The 25,101-nt window shown below is 42.0% G+C and overlaps 1 protein-coding gene across 1 annotated transcript; it reads left to right on the top strand.

Moving 5' to 3' along the window:
- The first annotated feature begins 628 nt into the window (after nucleotides 1-628).
- Ifnb1 (interferon beta 1) lies at nucleotides 629-1,177 on the top strand. The gene has a single exon (XM_036178562.1). The coding sequence runs from the start codon at nucleotides 629-631 to the stop codon at nucleotides 1,175-1,177; it is 549 nt and encodes a 182-aa protein (XP_036034455.1).
- Nucleotides 1,178-25,101: the final 23,924 nt, after the last annotated feature.

The raw sequence follows: 25,101 nt of genomic DNA, 5'->3' as shown, positions 1-25,101 counted from the left end.
CCTTCTTTCCCTGGTCTCTTGTTTCTCCACTGCTCAGATCGGATCCCACTTTGAGCAGTTTTCCCAGGGTGTGAGGCCCTCTCCCAAAGGGAAGCTATGGCTTGTTGAAACGAAGTTTCTCCTGTATTACACTATTGTGGGAGAGCTCACAGAGGTGCTCTCCCACCAGCCCACTGTTTCAATGCGCAGGAGCCTTGCCCTCCCACGTGAGCTGCTACTCTGCCTGTTTTTTCCATGGACACCTCGGCTGTTTGAGGGCTCTTTTGTCTTCAGGGCTGTCTGCTTTCCTTTGTTCTCTCCTGGGTATTTATTTCTCTTCCTTTGCTTCAGCAATTAACAAAACTTTACAAAGTTTTAAAAATCCTTATAGTTTGTATCTATTTTACCCTAATATGTAGTATATACAATTGGTGGGGGCTTAAATAAAAGTGCATATTAGAAGCTGTTAGAACAAGAGGAATGACAAAGGAAAACTGAAAGGGAGAACTGAAAGTGGGGAATCCCTCTGAAGCAGAGAGCCATCCTTATAAAAAGCCCAGGCCATGGAGGAAGAACATTCTCACTCGCAGCCTTTGCTAGCCTTTCCCTCATCTTACAGGTAGCAGCCAGCACCAGCCCAGCTTCCATCATGACCATCATCAGGTGGATGCTCCAAGCTGCATTCCTGCTGGGGTTTCTCCCCACAGCCCTCTCCACCAACTACAAGTGGCTGGAGCTCAGACAAGGCAGTTCAGCATGTCAGGAGCTCCTGAAACAGCTGGATCGACAGCTCTGCCTCAACTACAGAATGGACTTCAAGATCCCCATGGAGGTGAAGCACCCGGGGCAGATGAAGAAGAAAGGCATTGCCTTCGTCATCCAAGAGATGCTCCAGAATATCTTTGAGGTCTTCAGAAGCAATTCCTCCAGCACTGGGTGGAATGAGACCATCGTCAAGAGCTTCTTGGGTAAACTTCATGAGCAGATGGACCTTCTGAAGGAAATCCTAAAGGAAATGCCAGAGAACGAAAGTTTGACTCACTTTGCAACAATTCCACGCTTAAAGAGCTATTACTGGAAGGTGCAAAGGTACCTTAAAGACAAGGGGTACAGCAGCTGCGCCTGGATGGTTGTCCGAGCAGAAATCCTCAGGAACTTTCCCATCATTAAAAGACTTACTCGTGTCTTCCGGAACTGAAGACCTGTCAGCTGATGCCTCTAAGACTGGGCCATGGTTGCAGTTGAACTTTAAGCACCAGCGCTTGCTCTGTGACTGGTAGTGAATGGACTGCATTTGAAAGGTCAAAGAAAGACTTTGAAATTTTATTAATTTATAACTTAAATTATTTTCTACTCTTTATTTAAATTTTTAACCTAGGAAAATAAAAATATTTATAATAAAAAAGTCAATATGGCAATTTAATTTCTACTGATTTATATAGCCACCTATGTTAATAATTGCTGGACACCCTTTACAAAGTGTCCTTTGTAAAGCACTCCTAAATTTAAGTAGTGTAGTTTCTGGCTCCTGCCTTTGAGGAATTCAGAATCAAAGGAATCCATGTGCGTTACACAAGGTAAGAGATAAAGCTTCTGGGAAATGACTGTGGCATCACCTGCTGTGGGATTGAAAAAGGCAGTGGCAGGCAGGCGGTTCTGGAGCCAGAACCTGGAGTGCCCGATGCTTCTACTCTATTCTTGGGGCTCTGTGCTTAATATAAAGTTAGAACCTGGCTGGGCATTGGGGTAGCCAAAGGAACATATCGGCTATTGTATTTACCCAAAAACTTTTGCTATCAGAGGAATATCTGCTCCAGGAGATTTATAAAATGTGTATGAGCCTCCAAGCCTATGACTGAGAAGCCCCAAGCACCCCCTGGCATCTATTAAGTGTCTTTACTTTGCTCCTTGTGATTTCTCAGGGAAGTGAGGATATCTATTTCCAGAGAAAGGTGTCAAAGAGAAAGAAGACTCTTCTGTACCCTAGAAACCTGAATAGTCTTGTCCTCCATTTACCTTTCAGAATTATCTGCTCCTGGCCCCTCAACCCTGTCTACACAGCATCCTGCATTTGTCCTTCTGACTTCCCTCTGCTCTGCAGCTCTAAAGAGGCATACTCTCCTAGCCAAATCCAAGATAAATGGATCAAATCAAGTCTGGTCTCTAAGTAGGAAGCAAGAAAGTATAAGAGAAAGGGGCATTCAGGGGAGATGGAGGACACCAATTTCTCCAACTGTCCTGAGAAAAAAATCAAGCTTTTAAGGAACCCGTCTGATACCTGGCCAGCATGTGCCAACTGGCTAGGGTTTTGCCCCTGTTCCCAACCCTTTAGAACTTGGGTTTTTATGACTCTTCCTACTATGGCAGCAGCTACATTTTGAGAGACCCCAATGAAATGGGCACTGTGCAGAGCACCTATGGGCACAATTGATGTGACCCCTCTTGCACATGCCTCTTGGGTAGAAACAATTCTGTTACTTCATGTTCCAGGGCAGGCAGAAAATGAAGTTTCAAAAAAGTCTAGTAACTGCTCCAAGTACTTATTGCTAACAAGCAGAGGCTTTTCCAGAGGCTATGCAATGTGAAGCATCATGGGAGTTCTTACTGACAGTATTACAAAACTCTGAGAGCTTCATCTAAAAGAGTGAGCTTTCGATAGAAGAACGTTGTCAGGGAACAAGCTACTAGTGTGTTGACAGAACAGGGCTTCTTGACTCAACAGGGCAAAACCAAGAAGGGTCATTGCAGTAGGCCTGCACCCATGGCCCAGGACAGTGAAGTGCCCTGAAAACACAGTTTTTACTTCCTGAAATCTCCCACCTTGGCCCTCCCAGAAGCTCTTCTTCAACAAGGCTCCCTTCTGCCTGGGAGTCAAGTACAAGTTCAGCATGTAGAAATGCATAGGCAAAGCAGTGTCTAGAACAGCCAAGAGAATGATGCAAACAGCTCAGCAATGGGTGAACTGGCTGTCTTCTCTGGGCCATACACATAAACTGGGGAAAAGCTATCTCTGTGTAATTTAAAATACAGTCCTGGCTGAGCTCACTAGCTATCCAGAATGCCAAGAGTGTGTCCAGGACCAGTGGAGAATGAGTGAAAAATCCTCAAAAGAACCCTAACCTAAAGGGTGGCTTCTGCATACACTAAGCAGGCAACAGTGCATGGAAGCTCTGGGAAAGTAATATCATTTTCGCTGTCACCAGAACACCCATGAGGATAATCCTCTAGGGAAATACCTACAGAGACTTACGATAGACACGCAAATCTAGACGTTTTGAGAGTAGCAACACAAAGATAAGAAAGCATCTATGTGGTGTTTTTAGTGTTCTCAGAACATTTGTGTCTGTATGAATGGGACTTCAACTCCTCAGTGCAGCTGTGTTAACAGGTAAGATGTGGCATTTGACTCATACAGTGCAGAGCACCCATGTGTGAATTAATGTGTTTCTTGAAGGCATAGGTCAGGTATAGTGGAAATTCAGAACCATTCTCCATGTGCACACCTCTCTTCTCTTCTGCTTGCCATTGTGAGACTCAAGTCTGAGATGTGGCTGCCTGATCTTAAGCTGCCCAGCCTCCAGGACTTGGGGCCCAAAGAAACCTCTATTATTTACAAATTACTCACTCTTGGGTATTATGTGACAGAAACATAGAAGAGTTTAAGATAACATCTTTGGTATATTAATTTGTTCTGAGAAGAGCGACAAAGGAAATAACCCCACAAATTGCCTAAACACAGGATGCTCCCTGAAGTAAGTCAGACAACTTCCTGATAGAGACAAACCAGACTCTTCAGAACAGGCACTTGAATCAGAAGTCTCACTCGAAACTTGACGTTATGTCTACTGATGTCAGGACATTCTCTGTCACCCCCTCCAACCCTCCAATAGCTATTCAAATTGGGCATGGAGGCCAGCCACAATGACATTGTGAGACCCTGTCTCAAAACAAAACTACTCAAAACCCCATGTGTGCAGAATTTCAAGATGCAAACCATAGAAAGTGTCCAGGGGCATGTGCCACACGGTATGGAGAGAAGAGCAGAGTGGGGTGACCAGACAGAAGACTGAGCAGTGACAGAGCTCCAGTTCTCTGCTACCTCAGGCCTCCAAGTAAAGCACAAAGACTTTGCTTCTCCAGATGTGGGTTAGCAGGGCAGCCTTCTCAAGCTCAAAAGTAGTGCGGGGATCTTCAGAAGCAATAGGCTACATGTAAACATAGAAGTGTTGCCTAGACACATGGGCAGTGTAGGCATGTAGACACAGAGACACCTGAGCACATGTTTATATTGTCTTTCTGGAGCCAATATAAAAATTGATATTTAGATAATGAAGTGGCATTAAGCCTTTCCAGGCACCCAGATAACAGCTGATTGTGGCTTTATTCATAAAATGTTTTAACAAAATGAGGAATGTGCCATGGAGTGAGAGAAAATATTTGCCAATGACTTATCTGATAAAAGATTGCATCCATGTATTTTTTTTAAATACTCTGAAAAGTCAATAGATAGAAAATAGGCCAATAAAATGGCTAGTGTGTGTAAATGGTGCCTCCATCAAATAAGATACGTGAGAATCCAGTAAGTACATGGTGATGGTGAAGACATGCTCAGAGACTTGGGGTGGGCAGGCTGGAAAGGAATGTGAAGTGGCCAGTTCCACCTGAGGGCCTGCTGTGGTCACTTCTCTCCCGAGGACAGCCCACCTCATCTTGGCTGCATCTGTGTGTGAAGCCAGGGAGATTTGCCTGGGAGAGATGGCAAGGTCCTAACCATTTTGGTCTTCTGTCTTTTCTCACTGAGGGTAAGAAATGCCAAGGTAACAGTTGAAAGTAGGTCAGAGCTACACCCTCGCCCATCACAGACATTTTCCCTACACTGTAACATCTTCTGTTACAGCTTATTGACCTACAAAACAAACTCTTTCCTGAATCCTTTCGTTCTCCATATTGTTTTGAAAACAGGTTTGACTGTCTTAAATCCCCTAGAATTAGCAGTTGTAAGCAAACACCAGTGCTGGACTAGAGGTACCATACAGCTTTCTCCTAATTAATAGGATCAAGTTAATTAACTCATTAATTGATTTGATGAAGAGTACTCCAGAAACTGGTTCCCACCAAACAGCTCTCTCCACTCAGCACATTCTGCTTCAGTTACTGTTTGAAATCCCTGCTGTTTCACAAATCCCTGTATGAGTGCTCTGAGAATGCCCCCAAACACAGTTTCAATCATGTTCCCCTGTGACTAACTAGTTTCAAACAAATGCAGTCCACTCCAAAATGAAAAGACAGAACAGACTCATATAGCTGATAAACACCTCTTGAAACTCAATGATTCAGAGCTGTTACAGAGAAACCCCATGTCAAAAAAAACCAACAAAACAAAACAAAGAACTCAATGGTAAGAAAGCATTGTGACCCACTAAAAGGTGAGCAAACTTTTGAACCAGTGCTTCACCAAAAGAGATACTTGGTAAGTAGAGCAAGAGGCTGCCATGGTTTGATCAGGCTCAGTTCATTCAGCCTAACCCACAATACACCACTACAGACTGTAACAGCCAGCACTGAAAGAAGAATATGCAGTAACTGCCACTCTGATCTGCTGTCCCCCAAGTAAGACCCACAAGCTGCTTTGGAAAGCCATTTTCGAGTTTCTTAGAAAGGTACAATATACCAAACATCTGATTCAACAAGTCTACTCCCAAATAAATATTGTATCTCTACAGAGACTTGTACATAACTATTCTAGCAGCTTTATAGTTGTCTGAAACTAAGAATGGCTAGACCACGTATTACAAATGGACGAATAAATAGATCCATACAATGAATTTTTATTTTATTTTCCCTGCTAAATAGGAAAAATAAAAATAAAATAAAAACATGAGTCATCAATAGGTGTAGCTGCAATAAGGAATCTCTAATCATGTTGAATGTAAAAAGGTGGTTCAACTAGTGGGTTGACCACACTACAGGGACGGCCCCATGCCCAAGAGTGTTTGTGCAGCATAAACTGAACATAGTGGGTTTAAAAAAAGAAGACATGGAATTGGGTGGCAGGGCACGAGGAGCTGAGAGGAGTCAGAGGGAGTGGATGCGACCAAGATACATTATACGGAATTTTAAAAGACAGAATATGATTTTTTAAAAGGAAGGCGGTCCAAAAGGAGTCAACTCTGTACCACGCTATTTGCACAAAATTCTAGAAAGGAAAACTTGACCTACATGGCATAAAAGCGAGTGGCAGATAGATCATCTTATATAATCTGCCTCACACACTTTGAGGAATCTTTGCACAAAATTCTAGAAAGGAAAACTTGACCTACATGGCATAAAAGCGAGTGGCAGATAGATCATCTTATATAATCTGCCTCACACACTTTGAGGAATCTTTGCCGGTAAAAAAAACCCTGGGAGGCTCAGTGAGGACCAGCAGGCTGCACAGGCTGGCAAAAAGCAGAGGCGGAGTTGGAACCAGAAATCACATTCTGCTGCTCTCTACTACTGAGTCAATTGTCACTTTTATTCAACTACACGGCACTAATGTCACAGTTGAGGAGATGGGGTAGCAAGTCTACTGCCCTGCGGCTCACACTGCAGTATTACAGCCCCGGGGTTTGTGCCAAGAGTTGCACTAACCTCTAGGGGCCTGTTGGGGCCCATCACAGAAAGGGCTGTTTCTCCCCATTCAGAAGGAACCTCTGGTTGGAGAGGACAACGAGAAATTCCCACTTCATTCTGCCCCTTCCTAGACTCAGATAGCATCTACCCTGAAGGCCCTGGCTTGAGTCCACGCTGAGTCATCACGGCCCTGGCTGACTGCATTTCCTTCTTTCCTCCACTCCAATTTTATCCTGCACAAGCATGAAACCCCTGCGTGCAGTTTCCTTTCCTATGTCTGACCCACGCTGCTTTCGTTATCTCATAGGAATGTTAAAAAAATGAAAACAGGCTGCATTGCCCCGTAGAGAGACACAGCACATTTCTTTTTCCCTCCACTTTTTAACTGGTTAGCTCATTTCATTTTTTTGTAGGAAAATCCAGAGGTAAAACAATTTTCAAAGCAGAAAATAGCCTATTAGTCTAAGTGCATGGATTAGAAACTATGACTTTAAAGGTTCAAATATTAAAAAAAAAGAAAAGTGGGTATACTGTGTGGCAAAAGCCCAATACAAACCTGAGCACAAGTGTGGGCTTAGCCACTTGCTAACTGGATCATACTGGATACATTATGTAAGCTGGAAATAATACTACCCCAAGCTCTTCAGGCTTGCTGTGAGAGGCCAGTGGACTGTCTGGCTTGGTCCAGCACAGAACTGATAGAAAATGCCTAATGTTTAACCTCAAAGCAAATGAAGATTATGGGAATTTCTTAACACTAGTTAGGTGTGCTTTCCGGAGCACTCTTCCTGAAACCAAGTCCCAAGTAATCAGGTTGCTGATGAATAACTGTTGTCACAATGGAATCTACACCAATGTCACTTTACCAAAGTTGTAGATGTTGGGAAAGTATTTATATAGTGAACATCCGTGATGACAAACATGCCTAATGCGTTCCTAAAATTCCAATCTTGATATGTAGCTACTTAAAAAGCAAGGCTGATTATTTCAAGTATCTGAAAAGTCAAGAAAAAGGATGGGCTCAGATGTGTGTGTAGTGGGGAGCATGAACTTGTTAGGAGAAGCAGTCCTCACTGATCTCTGGTAATGTGTCTGAGGTTGGGGTTGGCACTTTCCATGTGGTCCTAGAAATCTGTTTTTGTCCATCAGCATCGAGGCCAGCTTCTCATTCTGTGAGAATCAGGTGGACCCCTAACTCTGGGAGTAGACATTTTTCTGGGCTGGGCCCCTGACAATATTGGCATCTCTTGCCCACAAACGCTAATAAAGAATAGACATGTGTCCCCAAAATAGGACATAGTAGTGATAAGCCAAAGTCGTTTGCTAGGGTGGTGAAGGAAGGAACACCAGCCATGTGTGCCCAGCATTGAGTCTAATGACAAGGCGTCACACCAAGCTTGCAGCCTGTGCTCGGCTGGCCTCTAGGTGGTGCCCTTCTATAGTGGCCCTGATTGAAGAAGACCAGATCAAATGCAGCAGAGGGAAAGACCCATGCCAAAATACTGTTTCACTGTGTCTGAAGCAGATGAACCTCGGGGCCTGTTTACATTATCTGAGTCTGAAATTAGTAAAGGGGGTGTAAATAATCTAGAAACCTATCTACCTAGGCAATGACCCATCTTTTAGTGTAACCAAAATGGTTTTCCTTCACCCTAAGTTCTGTGAGGGTTACTCCATAGGCCTCCCTTTCAAAGCACAAAGAGGGGTTCACTCATGCCTGGCTGGGCCACTCCCTGCCCCTCTTCTTTGAGCTGAGGCTTGTGCGCTAACCAAAGTTAGAGGCAACAAACATTTTAATCAGGGTTCAATGGAATCCCTGAAGGAAGATAACCGGGGCTCCATGTTAACTGCCCTCTCGTTTTTATTCAAACAATACATAGTGGAAGCACACAGCTTTGTCATCCAGTGAAATTCAACCAGCGTTTCCTCAGTTCAGTGATGCCAAATGCTGTGTCAGCTCTGAGCTGACCACTCTGCTCAAGAAGCCTCTTTCCACAAGGAAACAGATGTGTAGGTCTGAAGTTGATAACTTGATAAATGTCATTCTAACAATGAACAATTTCCTGCAGGTCAGAAGCCTGACCCCATCTCTCTGATAAGATCTGAAGAGACTTTATAAAGGTAAGATTTGAACTTGGACTTGAAACCATACTAACATTTTAAAATGAAATGAAAGGGGCAAAGAACACCATAGTGTATTCAGGAAATGTCATGAAGTACTGCGCTACAAGAAATCAGGGCCTGTGTAAGAGTGGGAGCTTGAAAATTAAAGCTGGGGTGCATGCTGAGGGGCTAGCAAGCAGGGTTTTTAAGTGGAATGGTCATACCTTCATTGTGGACAGGAGCCTCTGGTCACAGCTGGAGGGGATAGATGGAAGAAGGGTGAGACTGGGAAATGGAGAGGATGCTGAGAGTTCTGGGTCAGAGATTTGGTGGCCTGAAGCAGGACTGAGGGTGAGATTGTGGGCATGTATCACTGGATCAGATCTCTATAAGTCTCTCAGCCTTCATCTGAGCTTCACTTTTCACACACACACACACACACACACACACACACACACACATCCAGTGTTTCCACTCTCATATGGCCAGTGTTTGAAGGGACTGAAAGCACAGTTCTTCATCAGACCTGAAGCAACAGTTGATGCTACTAACCAGTAATTTCCATGTTCCCAGAACCTTCAAGAAGGTCCTCTCCAGCAGAGACCTTCCAGAACTATCTAGCCAAAGAAGTCACTTGAGGAGGTTAACATAGATTGACATCTTTCCTATAAATGTGAAGTTTAGACCATCACAGAACATTGCTTCAATTGTATTTAAATTGTTTTCCAAGCAACTGCCATGGAGAATAAACTCATTCAACTGACTACATGGGATGTATATTCTTCATGACTAACAGGGCCATGGCAGTCCTGTATAATGCCCCATCTCACACATCCATGCCTCCAATGCTGGTGAAATTTGGGGATGGTGAATCTGATTTCTAGAGCTACTGTAACAAAGTCCCCCAAGTTAAGTGGCATAGAAAAGCAGAAATGTCCTGCCTCACAGTCTTAGGAGAAGAATACCCAAGAGCAGGTCTTAGAAGGGTTGGCTCTCTCAGAGGCTGTAAAGATCTCTAATACCTCTCTCCTAACTCTCTCTCTTCCTCCATCATGATTCTCCCTGTGTGTATGTGCCCTCAACCTCTCCCTTCATACAAGGGTAGTAGTCATCTTGTCTCACTCTCCTTCAGCATGACTAATCCTAATTTACCTTTGACAACCCTGTTTCCACAGGTCAGAATTGTGAAGTATTGCGGGCTCAAGCTTCAGTATATGGGTGATGAGCAGATAATTCAACCAGTGGCACAGGAGGAGACGAGGTACCCTCTGTCTTCTCACCTAGGCCTCACTTTGTGTGTCCACTCTTCTGTTTGGTTTTGCCATGACAGTCTCCTCCAGTCACATCAGCTTCCTCCATCTGCAACAGCAGGAAGCTGGAGCACAGACAACATCAACCCTCCTGAAAATGCTGCAGTGAAACCATTCAGGCTTCATTTTGAAAAACAAACAACTTGAGTACCATACAGATCTTCAAAAGATGCTAAAAAAAATCCCCTCTGTTATGTTTGCTGTAAACTTTATAAATAGCTTAAAACACAAGAAGAGATTTGATGAGCTGGCTTGGGACTGGTCTCTGTTGGGCATGTGTGAATCTTGGCACTCATTGAGGAAAGACAGGCCACATGAGGGAGGGGCTGTACCATTAGCTTCTTCCCCTGCAGGGTGCAACATGATCTTCATTAAACTCTGACATAGCTTTGAGTCCCATAGCTTAATATTGGCTCTAAACCACACCCTTAAAATAATAAATGTGGTCTCCTTGAGGGATTCATTTTCTTTCTATTTATCTAAATTCATTTTTTATTTTTTGTAGCCAAATTGAATTTGCTAAACCTTAAGAGCTCAAGCTTGCTGAGCCGTCTTATGGTGGTTTCTCTGATCGAAAGGTTTTGTTTTTTCTTTCTTCCAAATTGCTTCATCTTAAACCTTTAGTTTCACCCCAAGTTCCCATTGGCTTGGGAAGTATATGAAAGGAGAGGGCAGTGGACAGTCACATATTGCACCTGCTACTTGTGCAGATTGTTCCAAAACAGTGTCTGGCATATAATAGATGCTCAATAAATGGTAGCACCCCTTCATCTCTTTGGAAAATATTATTGATTATTCTCTTGATGGAATACAGGACTGTCTATCACAAAATATCACACCTCTCTGCCAAAGTAGAATTTTTACAAAATCCAGGTTAGCCCAGTTAGCCTATTCTGTGTAGTTCAGAACAGCAGTGTGATAATGCCATTATTTAGGCAATAAAATACAGTGTCCATGGGTATCACAAATATATCTCTCCAATGAAAAAATGACCTAGACTCCCATCTTTGGACTCCATGTTCAATAAGCTCACCATTTCTTCTCACTCCACAGATGTTGCTACCCAAACAGCCTCCTGCTGGGAAACTCAGTAAGTTCTGTGCCCCACCTTGTTCTTCCAGTCTGACCTCACTCCCTATCCCCTGGTAATACAGCCATGTGAAAACCCACATGTATGCGCACACACACGGTGACACAGAAACTCTCCCATCTTTAGGAGTTTTATCATAGGGGTCATTACCAGCCTTGTTCATTCTCCTCTTTTATATTCCTTCTCTGGTCTGAACCTAGAAAAAGAAAAACACAGATAATTCTTAGACTAAGTACTTAGTAATTGCAGAGCCAGAGGCCTTCTAAAGGCTTAGAGTAAGGATAGTGGACTGTTGAGCTGTGATAACTTTAGCACCTTACTCATCAGAGACATCTTCACCAAGTCTAAAGCCTCTCATGATGTCCCTTCTCTCTTCTCTCTCTCCTCTTCTTTAATTTCATCCCTCATTTTGTTTTATTTGATCAGGGGTAATCCAACAAGAAAGTAACAGTGGAAGGACTTAGAGAAGGCTCACAGTTCTGATTGGTTGTCCTGAATGAACTGGGAATAAGGCCGCCTCTGCGTGGCACCTTTGCCTAATGGCGTACTACCTTCATATTAAACTATCACTCACCTGGTTGTACACAAAATGGATTTTGCCTCCAGCGAGTGGGCCATCAGTGATCTCACTCACAACAAAGCCAAAATAGAAGGAAATATCTTTCATAAATGTCCCCAAGTCATTCACATGGGAATAAGGTTCTCAGATGATATAACAGTTCTCAGCCAGGTGCACAGCACCCCTTGGCCACATGACTAGCCCAGGGCTACACCTCTGAGTCACAATGTCCTTTCAATCACAGCTTTCAGCACATTCTCTAAACATCAGGAAATAGGCAAGCCACAGTTCACATTAGAGACCTGTGCACTATAAATTTAGTATTTTCTTTAAGTGTTGGGTAAAGATGAGAAACAAGTTTCAGATTTATGCCAACGTTCAGTTGCTCCAGCCAGGTCATTGTCTAGTAACTCTAGTCCGTGTGGGGAGACTGCATTTTGAATATACTCACAATGGATGGTAGCAGAGAATTCCTTCCCTCTCTGTGTTTCTATGTACCTATCATTCTATACGTGTGTACTGGACAGTTTACAGCATTCAGAACATTAAAGGCGTGAGCTTGTCCTCAGGGAGCCTTGGCTTAGAGGTGAAAATGAGCAGTAAGAGGACAAGGTAAGTGCAGTCACAGAGGTATGAGAGAGCTGCCGAAGCATAGACAATGGAGCCAAACCCTCCCCAACACCCACGACTGCAATCTGCTTGCTGGTAGAATAGACACATAACCTCAGTGGCCAGCCTGATTTGAGCATAATAACTAGGCTTCTCTTCCTCAGCTTGACTGGGCCTTCCTTGTTCCCATTCAGCAGCCCATATGCCCTATATAGACAGGTGGGGATTTCAGGAGCTACCTTCAGGATCTTTCAGCTAAAAACAATGGAAACTCAGCTTTAACCTGGTATGTGAAAAATGGGATTTATTGGAAGAGTGGGATTGCCTGTAACTTCAAAGCGGTTGTTACAGGAAGTGTGCCTGAGAGATAGAGGTATCTGGGCTAGTAACAGACTTCCAAGCAGATGGGCAAAAATACTTTGAGGGCATCTGTGTGACTGACAGCACATCTCTCTAAACTCAGTCATCCACACTCCCAGGCTGTGTCGTGAATACAGTGGGTGATTGTGAATGACACTGGAAGTCTAGGTTTGTAGTAGTGTGGGGCTTTGGTGGCTGATAAAGATAATGGGATGTTCACACACACAGTGGGGGAGATCACAGTGAAGAGCGTCCTTTTATTCTAATGTCTAGTCTGTCTAGTTCCAGAGGAAGCGGGGGGGGGGGGGGGTTCCTGCAGTGGTTACTACATGATGACCAGTCTAACTAAGCTCTGCAGGAGGAAGAGCTAGACAGCTGGCTTACTCATACTATCAGTTTACAATAGTACAGAGAAATGCCAGATGGGCCCAAGAGAAACTGACCAGATTTTCTGATTATCTCTGTGTGCCTTGGAAGTAAAACTGACTTTTTGGAGCAACTGAGCTACACAACAGGAAGGGAACACCCTCAGAGAAAAGGGCACTACAGGAGAGGAGGCATGTGGTACTCAAGAAGGCCAATAATCTCCCTCTTATTTAGTGTGTGTGTGTGTGTGTGTGTGTGTGTGTGTGTGTGTGTGTGTATGTTCTACATGGGTGTACTCACATATGCATGCAGATGCCCACAGAGCCAGAAGAGAGAATGAGATCACAAGGAGCTGGATTTACAGGCAGTTCCTTGTAATCTGTGTGATTCAGGTACTGGGAACTGAACTTGGATCCTCTGAGTGAGCAGTAAGCACTCTTCATGTCTAAACTATCTCTCCAGTGCCCCTAAAGATATTTTAAACAAACATTACTTATTCAAAATTGAAAAAGTCACATGAACTGACAAAAGCTGGAACTGTGATGGTCTTAGACTTGGTGAGAACCCCCTAAGTCTGTGATTGTCACCAGCATACACTGGAAAAGGTAACATGTTCAGATGTTCACAGGTTCTGGATCTCCAGAATCCTGCTGTCCTTAAAGTACCTCTCCATTCATTAATTTAAGGTTCAAATTCAGCTGTTACAATTTCATAATTTATCAAAGTTTTGAAGCTCAGTTAAAATGTTCACAGCAAGCAAATATTTTACACGTGCTGAGCAATGCTCATTCATTCATCTTCCTCTGAGGACAGGTTGTGATGATCCTCATGGGAGTGACCATGAAGGCACAGGAAGGACACCACAGGGGTCAGAGCCAGAGGAGAAAGAGGAGACACAGAGAAGAGCGTTCAAGACTAAGCTGCATGTATTTCATGACCTCACCACAGCTAAGAGGAGAACCAGGAAATACATTTCTTCTGAAGTCACTTCCTTCCTTTAATGTCCTTTATTTTATTTTTTCTTTCCAGTCTCCAAAATAAGAACTAGAAAGCCCATCACAAATTTATATTAGAAGAAATCTTTAGAAAACTGTAGGGCACTATTTGTGCCATGAAACACCACCTGTTAGCCTTGAGAAACATAAAATAGTTACTGATCCCTGCCTTAAAAATAATGGATGTCCAACATTAGTGGGAGAAACAGGCATTGAATACACATTGATATAGGGTCCAGATTGTATGATTTGAGATACTCAGTGTTTAGCAGCTGATATGACTGTGGAAGGCAATAGCAAGTCAAAACTGTTTATTCCTTTCGATTTGGCCAGCCTGTTCTGTAATTTTCTGCTAAGGAAATTGTTGAACAAAGTTTGAAAATATGTTAGTGGTGTCTAGTAGTAAGAGTTTATAATATTCACAGTTGGGGAATAAAATATAAATTTCAAGTCCTAGGAGATCAACTGAGTTTTGTTAAGGTTTCAAGTTGGAACATTTTACACCCATTAAAAACAGCGAAGCTGGGAGATGGGGGAGGCAGTAAGCACTTGCTACCAAGGACATGAATTTGGATCCCCAGCACCCACATCAAATCTGGGTGTAGAGTTGCATGCCTGTAAACACAGAAGTGAAGGGGTTCCACTGGCCAGTCTGCCTATACAAATCATTAAGCTCCAGCTTCAGTGAGAGACCTTGTCTCAATAAGGTGTGTGAAAAACAACTTTTTAAAACATAAACAACAAAAATAAGCTGGACATAGAGTGATACCCAGTGTCAACCCTGGTTGCTAAACATGTAGCCCCAAGCATCAACAACAACACACCTGAACACCCCTACACACACACACACACACACACACACACACACACACACACACACACCACATACATCATACACACACATCATAAACACATACATCATACACACACACACATCATAAACACATACATCATACATACAATCACTATATGTCCTGTATGTACTTGGAAATTACTCCATAGCCAAGACACTAAATGCCAATGATACATTTGTAAATAATATGTATACTGTAAACCTAGTTCATAAGAAAATATCTATAAATATGAATTGGATAAAGCTCAGAATTTTTAAACCCAAATGGCAAAATTGTAAAGAAATTGTATCTGAGATTTAGGATTCAATTTTTTTGTATATTTTCTGAATGATTAACACATTCAGTAGCATATGATTTTTATAATTGTTTAATAATACTAAAGCAATCTCAGCCTTAAGACTGAGATCCACTGAATCTAATCTTAGTTCTAAGTCATCAGTCTTGGTGCCTTGTGGTCCATTTACGTCTCCATGTCCCTGAGAACATGAAAATGAGCTCTACTTGATATAAGCTTTGATTTAATTTCTGAGAATCACATAATGGTAGTATTTCATACTTCAATGAAGTCTTAAAACATAATTACCCACTCATAAACCTTTATCATTATTGGGGAACTGACTACATTGGGGCTCAGGAGGTTTCAGTACTTTTCACTTTTCAGTGCTAACTTATGTGGGTAAATTGCTCTCCAAGACTCCTCAGGGACTCATGTGGGTTTTGCAAAGGCTCCGTTGTACATGAATTTAACATCTCTTACTCGAAGATGTAATAGCTTATCTGGTTTCTTTCTCTCTTTAAGATTATAATTGGATGTAAAGGGCTTTTTGGTTGTTTTGTATAGACCTCCAAAGGAATTTCTGGCTTTAAGAAAAGTGAAAAGTATGTATTTGAGTCTTCTCTCAAACACTAATAAATCATGTGACCTTGAACAAATTTCTTCACTTTTCTGAAGCACATCTTTCTCCTTTAAAGAAGGATAAAAAAATGGTTGACCTTCTTCAATTAACCAAATGAGCTATTAACACTTAAGTCTCTTGGTACAAAGGAATATTTGACAAAGCTGAGTTCTGAGAACCATTGGTTCCAGCAGTTTATTTACCTCAGCTCAAACAGTAAGCTCTGGGAAGAGATAATGTATAAGACTGAGACCAAGGAAACTGAAATATTGTTAAATACCAAGAGAGACATGTTGCTGATAAGTGAGAATTAGTGGAATGATGAGCAAAACAGATGGTTCAACACCATCACATTTCCTGGGTACAGCAAAGGACTTCTTAATATACAAAACTGTAGTCTTTTCTTCTCATTGGAAAGAACAACTTATTTTTAAAAGGTTAACAGTGATCACACTGTGTACTAATCTAATGGAAGGAGCTTTTCATTTCATAATAATAGTTAAGCAGTGAATTGATGTGTTTATTTTGGTAGACTGTGCATTTCTATTCAAAAGGTTTTTTTCTCAATAAATTGCATGTAAACAATTTAAATATTCAGGCTCATTCAAAGATTGCCTGTGATTTGATATACACACAGATTTTTTTAAACAGTACTTGAAAGTGCTTTTGTAATTTAACCTCCAAATTCTGAATTCAAATGGAAAGTAGGGGATTTACCAAATATGAGACGAAGGCTCGTGTTTTCATGTTCTTTCCTTCTGGCAGGAACCCTTGTTTCAATTGAAAACATTCCCTGACCATTTCAGAAACCCGGAGGGCAATTATGAGCTAAGACCTGGAAAATAAAACTGAGAGGGGAGACTGGAACAGCATGTGGTTGTGATTTTCAGGGCCACAGAGAGGGGAAGTGGTTTTCCATTGTAAGCTAAGCAGAGGCAAGCACACAGGCCACAGGAACGGTGAGGACAGACAGTGCACAAAGACATGGTTTCGTCCTCTTCATTCATGAAGGGGCAGGTGCTGACCAGCCCTGCCTTTAGAACTGCCTGCTTCAGGATCTAGAGATAACACTTTTCTGTTTACATTCTTGAACTCTCACACCCAGTAACAAAGATAGGATCCTCTCACTCAGGTGTGGGGTTTGTTCTTGTTTTGTTTTGTTTTTTCCTCTGAAAGTCAGGCCTTAGTGGGTTGTAGAACTTCCCTAGGACCATGGAAGTTCGATTAGGACACTGCTGCTGTTTTTTGTCTTGGAAATTGTCTGGGGTGGGGAGGAAGAAAAGGGTGGTAATTTTTGTTTGACAATTCCAGGTTGTAAAAACAGCAGGAATCTGGAAGTCTCAAAGACTCACAGTCACCTTTCCCTGGCTTTCTTTTGATTCTTCCCTTACCCTCCAGTGTGAAATCTTGCTTTATTTGTGCAAAGCAAAGAAGACTCATATCTATTATTTTATGGGTAAGCACTTCAGTTACCCAGAATTCTTCTTAATTCAGAAGAGTAATCCCAATTGATTGAGATTACAGCACTGTCCTCCATCCTTGCAACTCCTTCACCTAGTGACATTTTGTCTGCCACGTATGTGATCGGAGTACATTTGTCAACCTTTCTAATATTCGCTTTCCTCACCTGCCAAATGAGATAGTCCATATTAAGTTGGTATAAAAATAATACATAGAAATACTATACATTTGTGTTGCATTGTATGAATGCAAACATGGGGAATGATTGTTACCTTCAGTGCTACATTGGTTTTCTTATTGTTTTCATTTACATTTTTTCTCACCATGACCAGCTTTCTCTTTTAGAAAGTTTGGGCTGCTATTACTTTTACAGTATAATTTGTTCTCAATAAATGTGCCTTCCTCCACCAACATACCTTAGTTATTCCTTTCTCGATGGGTGTTCATGGTCCACTTACATATCTTCCCTTGTCAAATGAATTATAAAGCACTACATCTCAAAGAAACACTCAATATCTTGATAGGCTGCATACTCATTTGCCTATAGGTCTCTACAATATTCTTTCCCTTTCGAGATGAAAATTCAAGGGTGGGGGGTTGTCTATTACAGAGGTAGCTGGCTGTCTCTTCCCTAGAAAATAAAGATGCTGATGATGCTGATAATGGTGATGATGACTGTGATAATAATGAACATTGGATACCTGCTTCCTCCATTCCAATCATTGATTAGAAATCATTATAACAATCATATATAATATTGTTAGCCTCACCCCAGAGTTCAGGAAATTGGTGCAGAGATTGAACAACTTGCCAAGGTCATACAATTATTAATGATTCAAAGCCAAGAAATCTACAAGAGCCTACATTCTAATCCAAGCATATTCCCCTTTCTCTACATTTATCTGAGAAGTTGTGACCTCTATGACAAACATAATGGTGTCTGTCTAGAGTAAGTGTTTCACAGCAGCACTGAGCCATACCTACTTTTCTTCTTTGAGTACCTTGCAGCTACAGGACTGATGGTCACGTTTTCTTGCCCAGGGAAGGTATATTCAAGTCAGGATTTGGGACTTTAAGTTTGTCATGGAAATAGAAGTATATGTGAAGTTATGAAAAATTGAAGTATCTCTGTGTTTGTTTTTGCTTTTAAACCCCTAGTATTTAGAACAGTGTCCTTCATGTGGTCAAACAGCCATAAAACAAATGGAGGTATGGGGACTGTTGACAATTAATTCATTAATTCATACACTCTGGGAATCATTACAGCCAGCCCAGAGGCTCTCTATGACAATACTTGGTCAACACAGGGATGGTTGACAGTCATTAGAAACTGAGAGTGTGTGAGGCTCCGTCTTAAATGCTTTACACAAATTGAAAAAATATCAATGATTGAGATTGAGAGAAGCCAGGAATAGACTCTGCATAAAAGACACAATGCCAGTCTAGGGCACTCAGCTTTGTGTTTATCCAAGTGATAGTTGATATTTCAGAGGAGATAGTTAACATATCTATTTCTAAAGTACATATTTTATTTATTTTCTTATTTATTCTTTGTGGGCCAAGACACACATGTAAAAGTCAAAAGGTAACTTAATGTGAGTCTTTCTCTCTTTCCACCACATGGGGCCCAGGGAACAAAGTCAAGTTATCAAGCTTGGTAGCAAATACCTATACCTGTTAAGCCATATCCAAATAATTTTAAAAATAAACATATATATCATTGTCTAAAAACACTTTTAAGTTTTTGTCAATGGTTGGAAAGTGGTAAATAAAAAGCATAAAAGATCATGAGAAAGGAGATTTGGGAAATGGTTACTCTAAAATAAAGCTCTCAACAAAATGTAAATTTGGAGACTGTGGGATTTACTCAACACGGATGATGCATACCCAAACTCTTTCTCCCAGGCAGAGTCAGTCCTGGAAGGGTCTATAGGCCCCAGTGGAGCTTGCTGGGGTGGGCCTCCACTCTGCTCCTTCCCTGGAACTCCTTCTCCATCACCACTTTCAAAGGACCAAAGGTGACTGGGAGACCTTAGGCTTTGGAAACCTAGCGAGGAAATGTCCTCTATGAAGTCTAAAGGCCAGGTGCAACTTCAGATTCCTCTGGGTTTCAAAACTCCGCAGTTTCCAAAGGAAGGCACCCTCACAGCCAGCCCAGAAGTGCTCAAGCAAACATCTTCAGCCTGCATGCTCCAGACTCCTTGGGAGGAACACAGCATTGACCGGCTCCTCCTTGAGGCACTTTACCTGCAAATGGAGACCAGATTTGAAGACATGCTTGGAGCTGAAAATCCAGCAACATGGTCATGCTTCCTCACCAGTGGAAAAGAGCAATCTTGGACAAAACATTACTTCCAAGGGGCCCATGACTACTTACAAGAACAGAAGTCTAGCAAATGTGCCTGGGAGATTGTCTTTGCAGAAATGTCTTCTTTTTAGTGAACAGCTCACAAGGAGCCTCCAGGACCAAGATGAGAGTCAGTGGCTCCTCAAATCAGTTTGATTTGTCTGGGCACCTTCTTATTTATTTCTGATAACTTGGGGTATTTTCAACTTTGTGCATTAATAATATTATTCTTATCACAGTTAAATATTCATATAAATTACTTTATTATTGGAACACTATTTGATGATCTTCATTTACATAAAATGTTTTTAAATTAAGCATGTTCTTTAGATTTTATAATCAGTATCTCTTATTTTCATGATTTGTTTGGCTTTGCTCCAAGAGTGTTCTTTTGACTATTTTATTTGACAAACAATATTAACCTCAAACTGTCTTAGGGTCCTCTTGCCATCTAGAAAGAAAAAAAACATCATTTAAAAGTACCAGATTAGCAACAGGACAAACAGCCCAATAAAGAAGGCAGCGGCTGTGGTTGAATAATTGTCATGTTCCCAGGGAGTCCAGAAGTTGGGGGGGGTGGGAGGCAGATATCAGAGGAAGCAGGAACAAGCCTTTGTGCTGGCTCCCTTCCAGATCCTGAGCTTGCCCATCTGATAATCGAGTGTTTTATGTTATTCCCTGGGAGAAGGAGAACAGAGGAAGACTGGAAACAAACATGCTAGCAGAGAAGGAGAAGTGGGGGAGCTGCTGCCTTGGTCAGCTTGGACTGCATCATCACTGTAGACTGGATGCTTTATCAAAAAGTTTAAGGACAAGGCATCTGCAGGCTCAACCTCTGGTCAGAGCCTGCTTCCTTGCTTATGGAGAATGGTCTTTTGTTGTGTCCCCCAGAGGAAGAAAGAGCACACAAGCTCTTGGGAGTCCTTTTAATCCCTCCATGAGGGTTGCATCATCAGGACCCAGTCACCTCCCCAGAGGTTCAGGTACCCTCACCATGGGGGTTAGAATTGAAACAGGTCAATACAAACTTTCAGATCATACCAGGTAAAATGATGGGGTGGGACTCCCAGGATGCTGGGCTCCCAACTCTACTAAACAGTCCTGAAGATGTTCACACCCTTCCTAGACATCCTGTCACCACATTGCTGTCTAAATCTCCCACCTAAGTCATAAGTAATGAATCATCAATCTGCATTACATGATTTTCATTTTTGTTTTCATTTTTTGTTTGTTTGGTGTTTGTAGCTTGAGACAATATTCTCAATATCATCACAATTGTTTATGTTTTTAAAAATTATTTTTGTGTTTCTAGGTGCAATTGAGCACTAACTTAAGTTTCCAGGAAAAATGACACCCCTATTCCTATTCACTTGCTTTTGTTATAATAATTTGGAATGTTAAGATTCTGATGTGCTCTAGCTGCATGACCACACATGCACAGTTCAGGACTTAAGCAAAGGGTCATACATCTATCTTATGTCATCAGCGTGTGCTGGGGACTATGTGTGCATGTTGTGGTCATGAAATCAGCATATGTGTGGTGTAGTTCTGTAAGGCCGCCTGTGCATTTTCACCGGGAACTCTTAAAAAGCCGGAAACAAATCCCACACACACACTCTCTGTTCTGTTCTATCTCTCCCCACCTCACCATCTTTCTCTCTACTCTCTGCATGTGCTCCTTCCCAGGCCTGGTTCTCTTGCACCCCCACTCCCACCCCTCTTCCTAATAAAGCTCTGAAAGTAATACTGGGTTCTGTTGTGATTGTGACCCTGCTGTGTGGTGACCAGCACCAGTGACCAGCACCAGTGACCAGCACCAGTGACCAGTGCCGCCACCAGCAGCACCATTTATCATTCTTTCAGTAGGGAGAGTCACTGAGGGGGAACAAACTTACAGGGTCATTTACCGTCACAAAGATAGCCAGTTGTTTACAATTATATGTGTACATTTCTATGGGTGAGGCTTGAGTTGCAAGCGCAGAAATATTTTTTAAAAGTTGTTATTCATCTCTGGTATTATTCTGAAATGTTTGACTAACTCATAGTACCATATGTTTACCTATAAATTAGCTCGTGAACCTGACTTACTGAAATAATTTCTCCCAGATAGGCTGCCGTCCAGTAGCACTTTCTGCAACACTTGAAATGGTTTTTGTTGCTTGCTGTGTGTGACTGTTTTCCAAGCCTTGCAACCACCATTTTGGGGAATTCATCAGTGCCCACTTGCAAAAAGACTATTATTCTAGTTGGGCTTGTTGAGTGTTTACACACACACCCCATGAGGAGGTAAGAAGGGTCACAAAGCCCTCCCTTGAGTACTCGAATGCTGCCTATCACCCATTGTGTGAAACACTGTCTTAATTGTCTGCTGCCTTGGGGAGGGACTAGAGTGTATAGAGTTGGGAGGACTTGAGGGGCAGGGCTTCATCTATGCTGCTACAGAGAAGCCATCATCCCTTCTGGGTAAACACTTTCCTGGTGCAGCCTATGAGAAAGCAGCACCCACACTCCTGTAAGGCACCCCCTCACATATGCTCTGTAAGGAAGCCCAATAAACACGTTGGTTCCCCAGAATGAGCTTTGATAGAATCATGTCTGCATTTGTCCTTGGAATCTTAGGAGGATGGGTGGACCTTGTTACTGTCTCCCTGGGAGATGGAGTTTTAATTGCCCAGCCTGATATTATAGACAGTAATCACATGACTATTGAGCACTTTAAATGTGCTTAGTATGACAGAATTGACTTTGAAATTCACTTCTAATTAACTTAGATTTCAATAGAACACACAGCCAGTCACTGTCACTTTGGACTCCCCAATTCTAAATTCCCAAGAAATCCTGGGTAAGAGGAAAGACATGGGAGAAGGTAATTTTCTGAAGCTACCTTGGTTCATTCTTTATACAAACATCACTTCCATAAAAACATTTATCTAACTATTTAGCCTAGAAAACAGACCTTTCTGTTAGGCATTTGCTGGTCATTCCCTCTGTGCAACACTTTGTCTAGGCTGTTGCCCCATTTATTGCCATCTGGAAAATAAGAATTTTAGTAATTTATTTTGCCCCTAATCTTCCCCCAGTAGGCATAATCTCCACAAAAACAAGCATTTTTGAGAATTTTATTTAATTATGTATTTATGTACATGTCAGCATATAGACCCATGCACACATGTAAATGAATGGCCACTCACAGCAACTACAGCCCACACCCTTGTCCCAAGTATCTGTACTGACCTAGCTGGCTCCATAAAGAACAGTCTAGCCAGGCATGGTCATGTGCAACTTGAATCCAAGCACTCAGGAAGCAGAAGCTGATGGGCCTCTGTGAGTTCGAGGCCAGCCTGGTCTGCATAGTGAGTTCTAGGCCAGCCAGAGCTACATAATAAAAATCTGTCTCAAATTTTTTTTAAATAAATAAAAGGAATAGGCAGTAAATAATAACTAGATAAATTGTCCAGTGGATCTGCCACATTTTGAGGTTCTCATGGGCCCAGAGAAATATTCTTTAACTTATAATACAATTTTAGAAATACAGAATTCATTGAAAAGAAGAAAGGCCACATTTTGGTTGCATTTAGACTTATTAAGCAATTATTTCCTAAGCATATGAATAGACACTAAAAGACTACAATCGAGCAAATTATACTCTGTAGCAAATGGCTATGACTTTATTTAATCAATTCTTTCTCTCTGAGGCAAGGAAGTCCAAACATAGTTGTACATTCTAATCCTTTGCTTCCTAAAGCTGTGTATTTGTGCCCCTCCACTCCAATCTCCCTCATTTCTGATGGGAAGATTCAGATATACAGAGTGCTGTAAGAAAATGCATAATGAGAACCACTGTCTTAAACACAAAACCTTATCTTCTCACATGATAAGCAGGAGTTGCAGGTTTGCTCATGGTTCTGTTCATTCTGCAACCTCAAGATACTCTTGGTCATCAGTTGACTTCTGCCCAATATAATGACACAAATTTCCCTGGCTTGAGAGTATTTCATACCTTCTCTGTGCTGGTGTATTTTTTTCATTACACTTCCTTAGTTCTGGAGCCTCCCATGTCTACACCCAGGAAATTCATTCTCTTTACCAATTGTTTGTCAATAATAGTTCTAAAATCCTTCCTCTAAGTCTATGGTTCTTAATGTTCACATCACTCAGAAGCTTGTTGAAGCAGTTTTCTGAGTCTGAGCCCCAGAGATTCTGACTCAGTAGATTGGATGGAACCAATTGCCGTCAATCTGATAAGCTTATCAGTGAAGTCAACATTGCTGAGAAAGCCACTGGTCTCAGGTGACTTGGATGTAAAAGTCACCTACTTTGGGATACTGTTAAAATAAAACTTCTGATTCAGTATACACTTCAAGTGGGGCCTGATATTCTGCATAACTAATTGGGGCTCAAATAATGCCTGTTGCTTCTAGTATGGAAATCACCCTCTGAATGTACAGCATGTAATGCTCCCCCCAATACCCATGTGATGTTTCCCCCCATGGGGGGTACCATGTCATTAGCGGCATAGAGAATTAAATTGAACAGGTCCTCTTTCTACTTTATTGACATCGTCTGTTCCATTGTGTCCTGACTAAAATAGATGCTGAGGTCCTAATCCTTACCACAAATGGACCCCTGAATGTGGACTCATTTGAAGACAGGCTTTTCACATATGTAATCTAATTACAAGGGAGGCACACTAGATTGGAGTGGACCCCAACCCAACAATCATGGTTCTTTCTAGACAAGGAGTATTTCTTTGGACGTGGCCACACACAGAATAGCACGTGAGGACAAATACAAAGTCAAGAAATGAAGCGATGAAAATCTAGGAAGAGTCAAGGAAGGATTGTCCCACAGAGCCTCTGAGAGAACATAGACCTGCAAACCAACATCTTGGTTCTGGACTTCTGGCCTTTAGAACTAGGTAACAATGGAACCCTTTTGTTTTAATCCAACCAGCTCCATGGTACTTTATTGCAGCAGCCTCATGAGGCTAGTGCAGAGTTACCTTGGTTCACAGAACTCATCAACGCACACTAGCAGATCCACCATAGGGCCAGGGGTGGTCTCAGCTAGCTCATGACACTTTCTCACAGTGTCCCTGCCTCCCATAGTTTCACAGTTCTCTATCAGGTAATTTCTGGCACCATACTGACCTGTCCTAGTGACTGGGTTTTTTTGTTTTGTTTTTTTGTTTGTTTATTTGTTTTTTGTCACCTTGACACAAGCTAGAGTCATCTGGGAAGAGGAATCTCAATTGAAAAAATCCCTCCATCAAATTGCCTTTAGGCAAGTCTGTGGGCATTTTCTTGAGCAACAACTGATACAGAGGATCCACCTACAGGTGGTGATGCCACCTGTGAGCAGATGCTCTTGGTCTATATAAGAAAGGAAGCTGAGTAAGCCATGAGAAGCAAGTCAGTTAGCAATGTTCTTCCATGGCTTCAGATCAGTTCTTGGCCTCCAGGTTCCTGCCTTGGCTTCTGGACAGTGACCCAAGATATGTAAACCTAATTAAAACCTTTTTCTTCCCAGTTGTTGGTCATGGTGTTTTATCATAGCC

Source organism: Onychomys torridus, chromosome 2 (assembly GCF_903995425.1).
Source record: "Onychomys torridus chromosome 2, mOncTor1.1, whole genome shotgun sequence".
NCBI lineage: Eukaryota > Metazoa > Chordata > Mammalia > Rodentia > Cricetidae > Onychomys > Onychomys torridus.
The sequence above is the reverse complement of the archived record's forward strand: the minus strand, read 5'-3'. Positions and strand labels throughout refer to the sequence as shown.

Coding starts and splice junctions, on each gene's coding strand:
- Ifnb1 (XM_036178562.1), top strand. CDS start 629: ATGACCATCATCAGGTGGATGCTCCAAGCTGCATTCCTGCTGGGGTTT.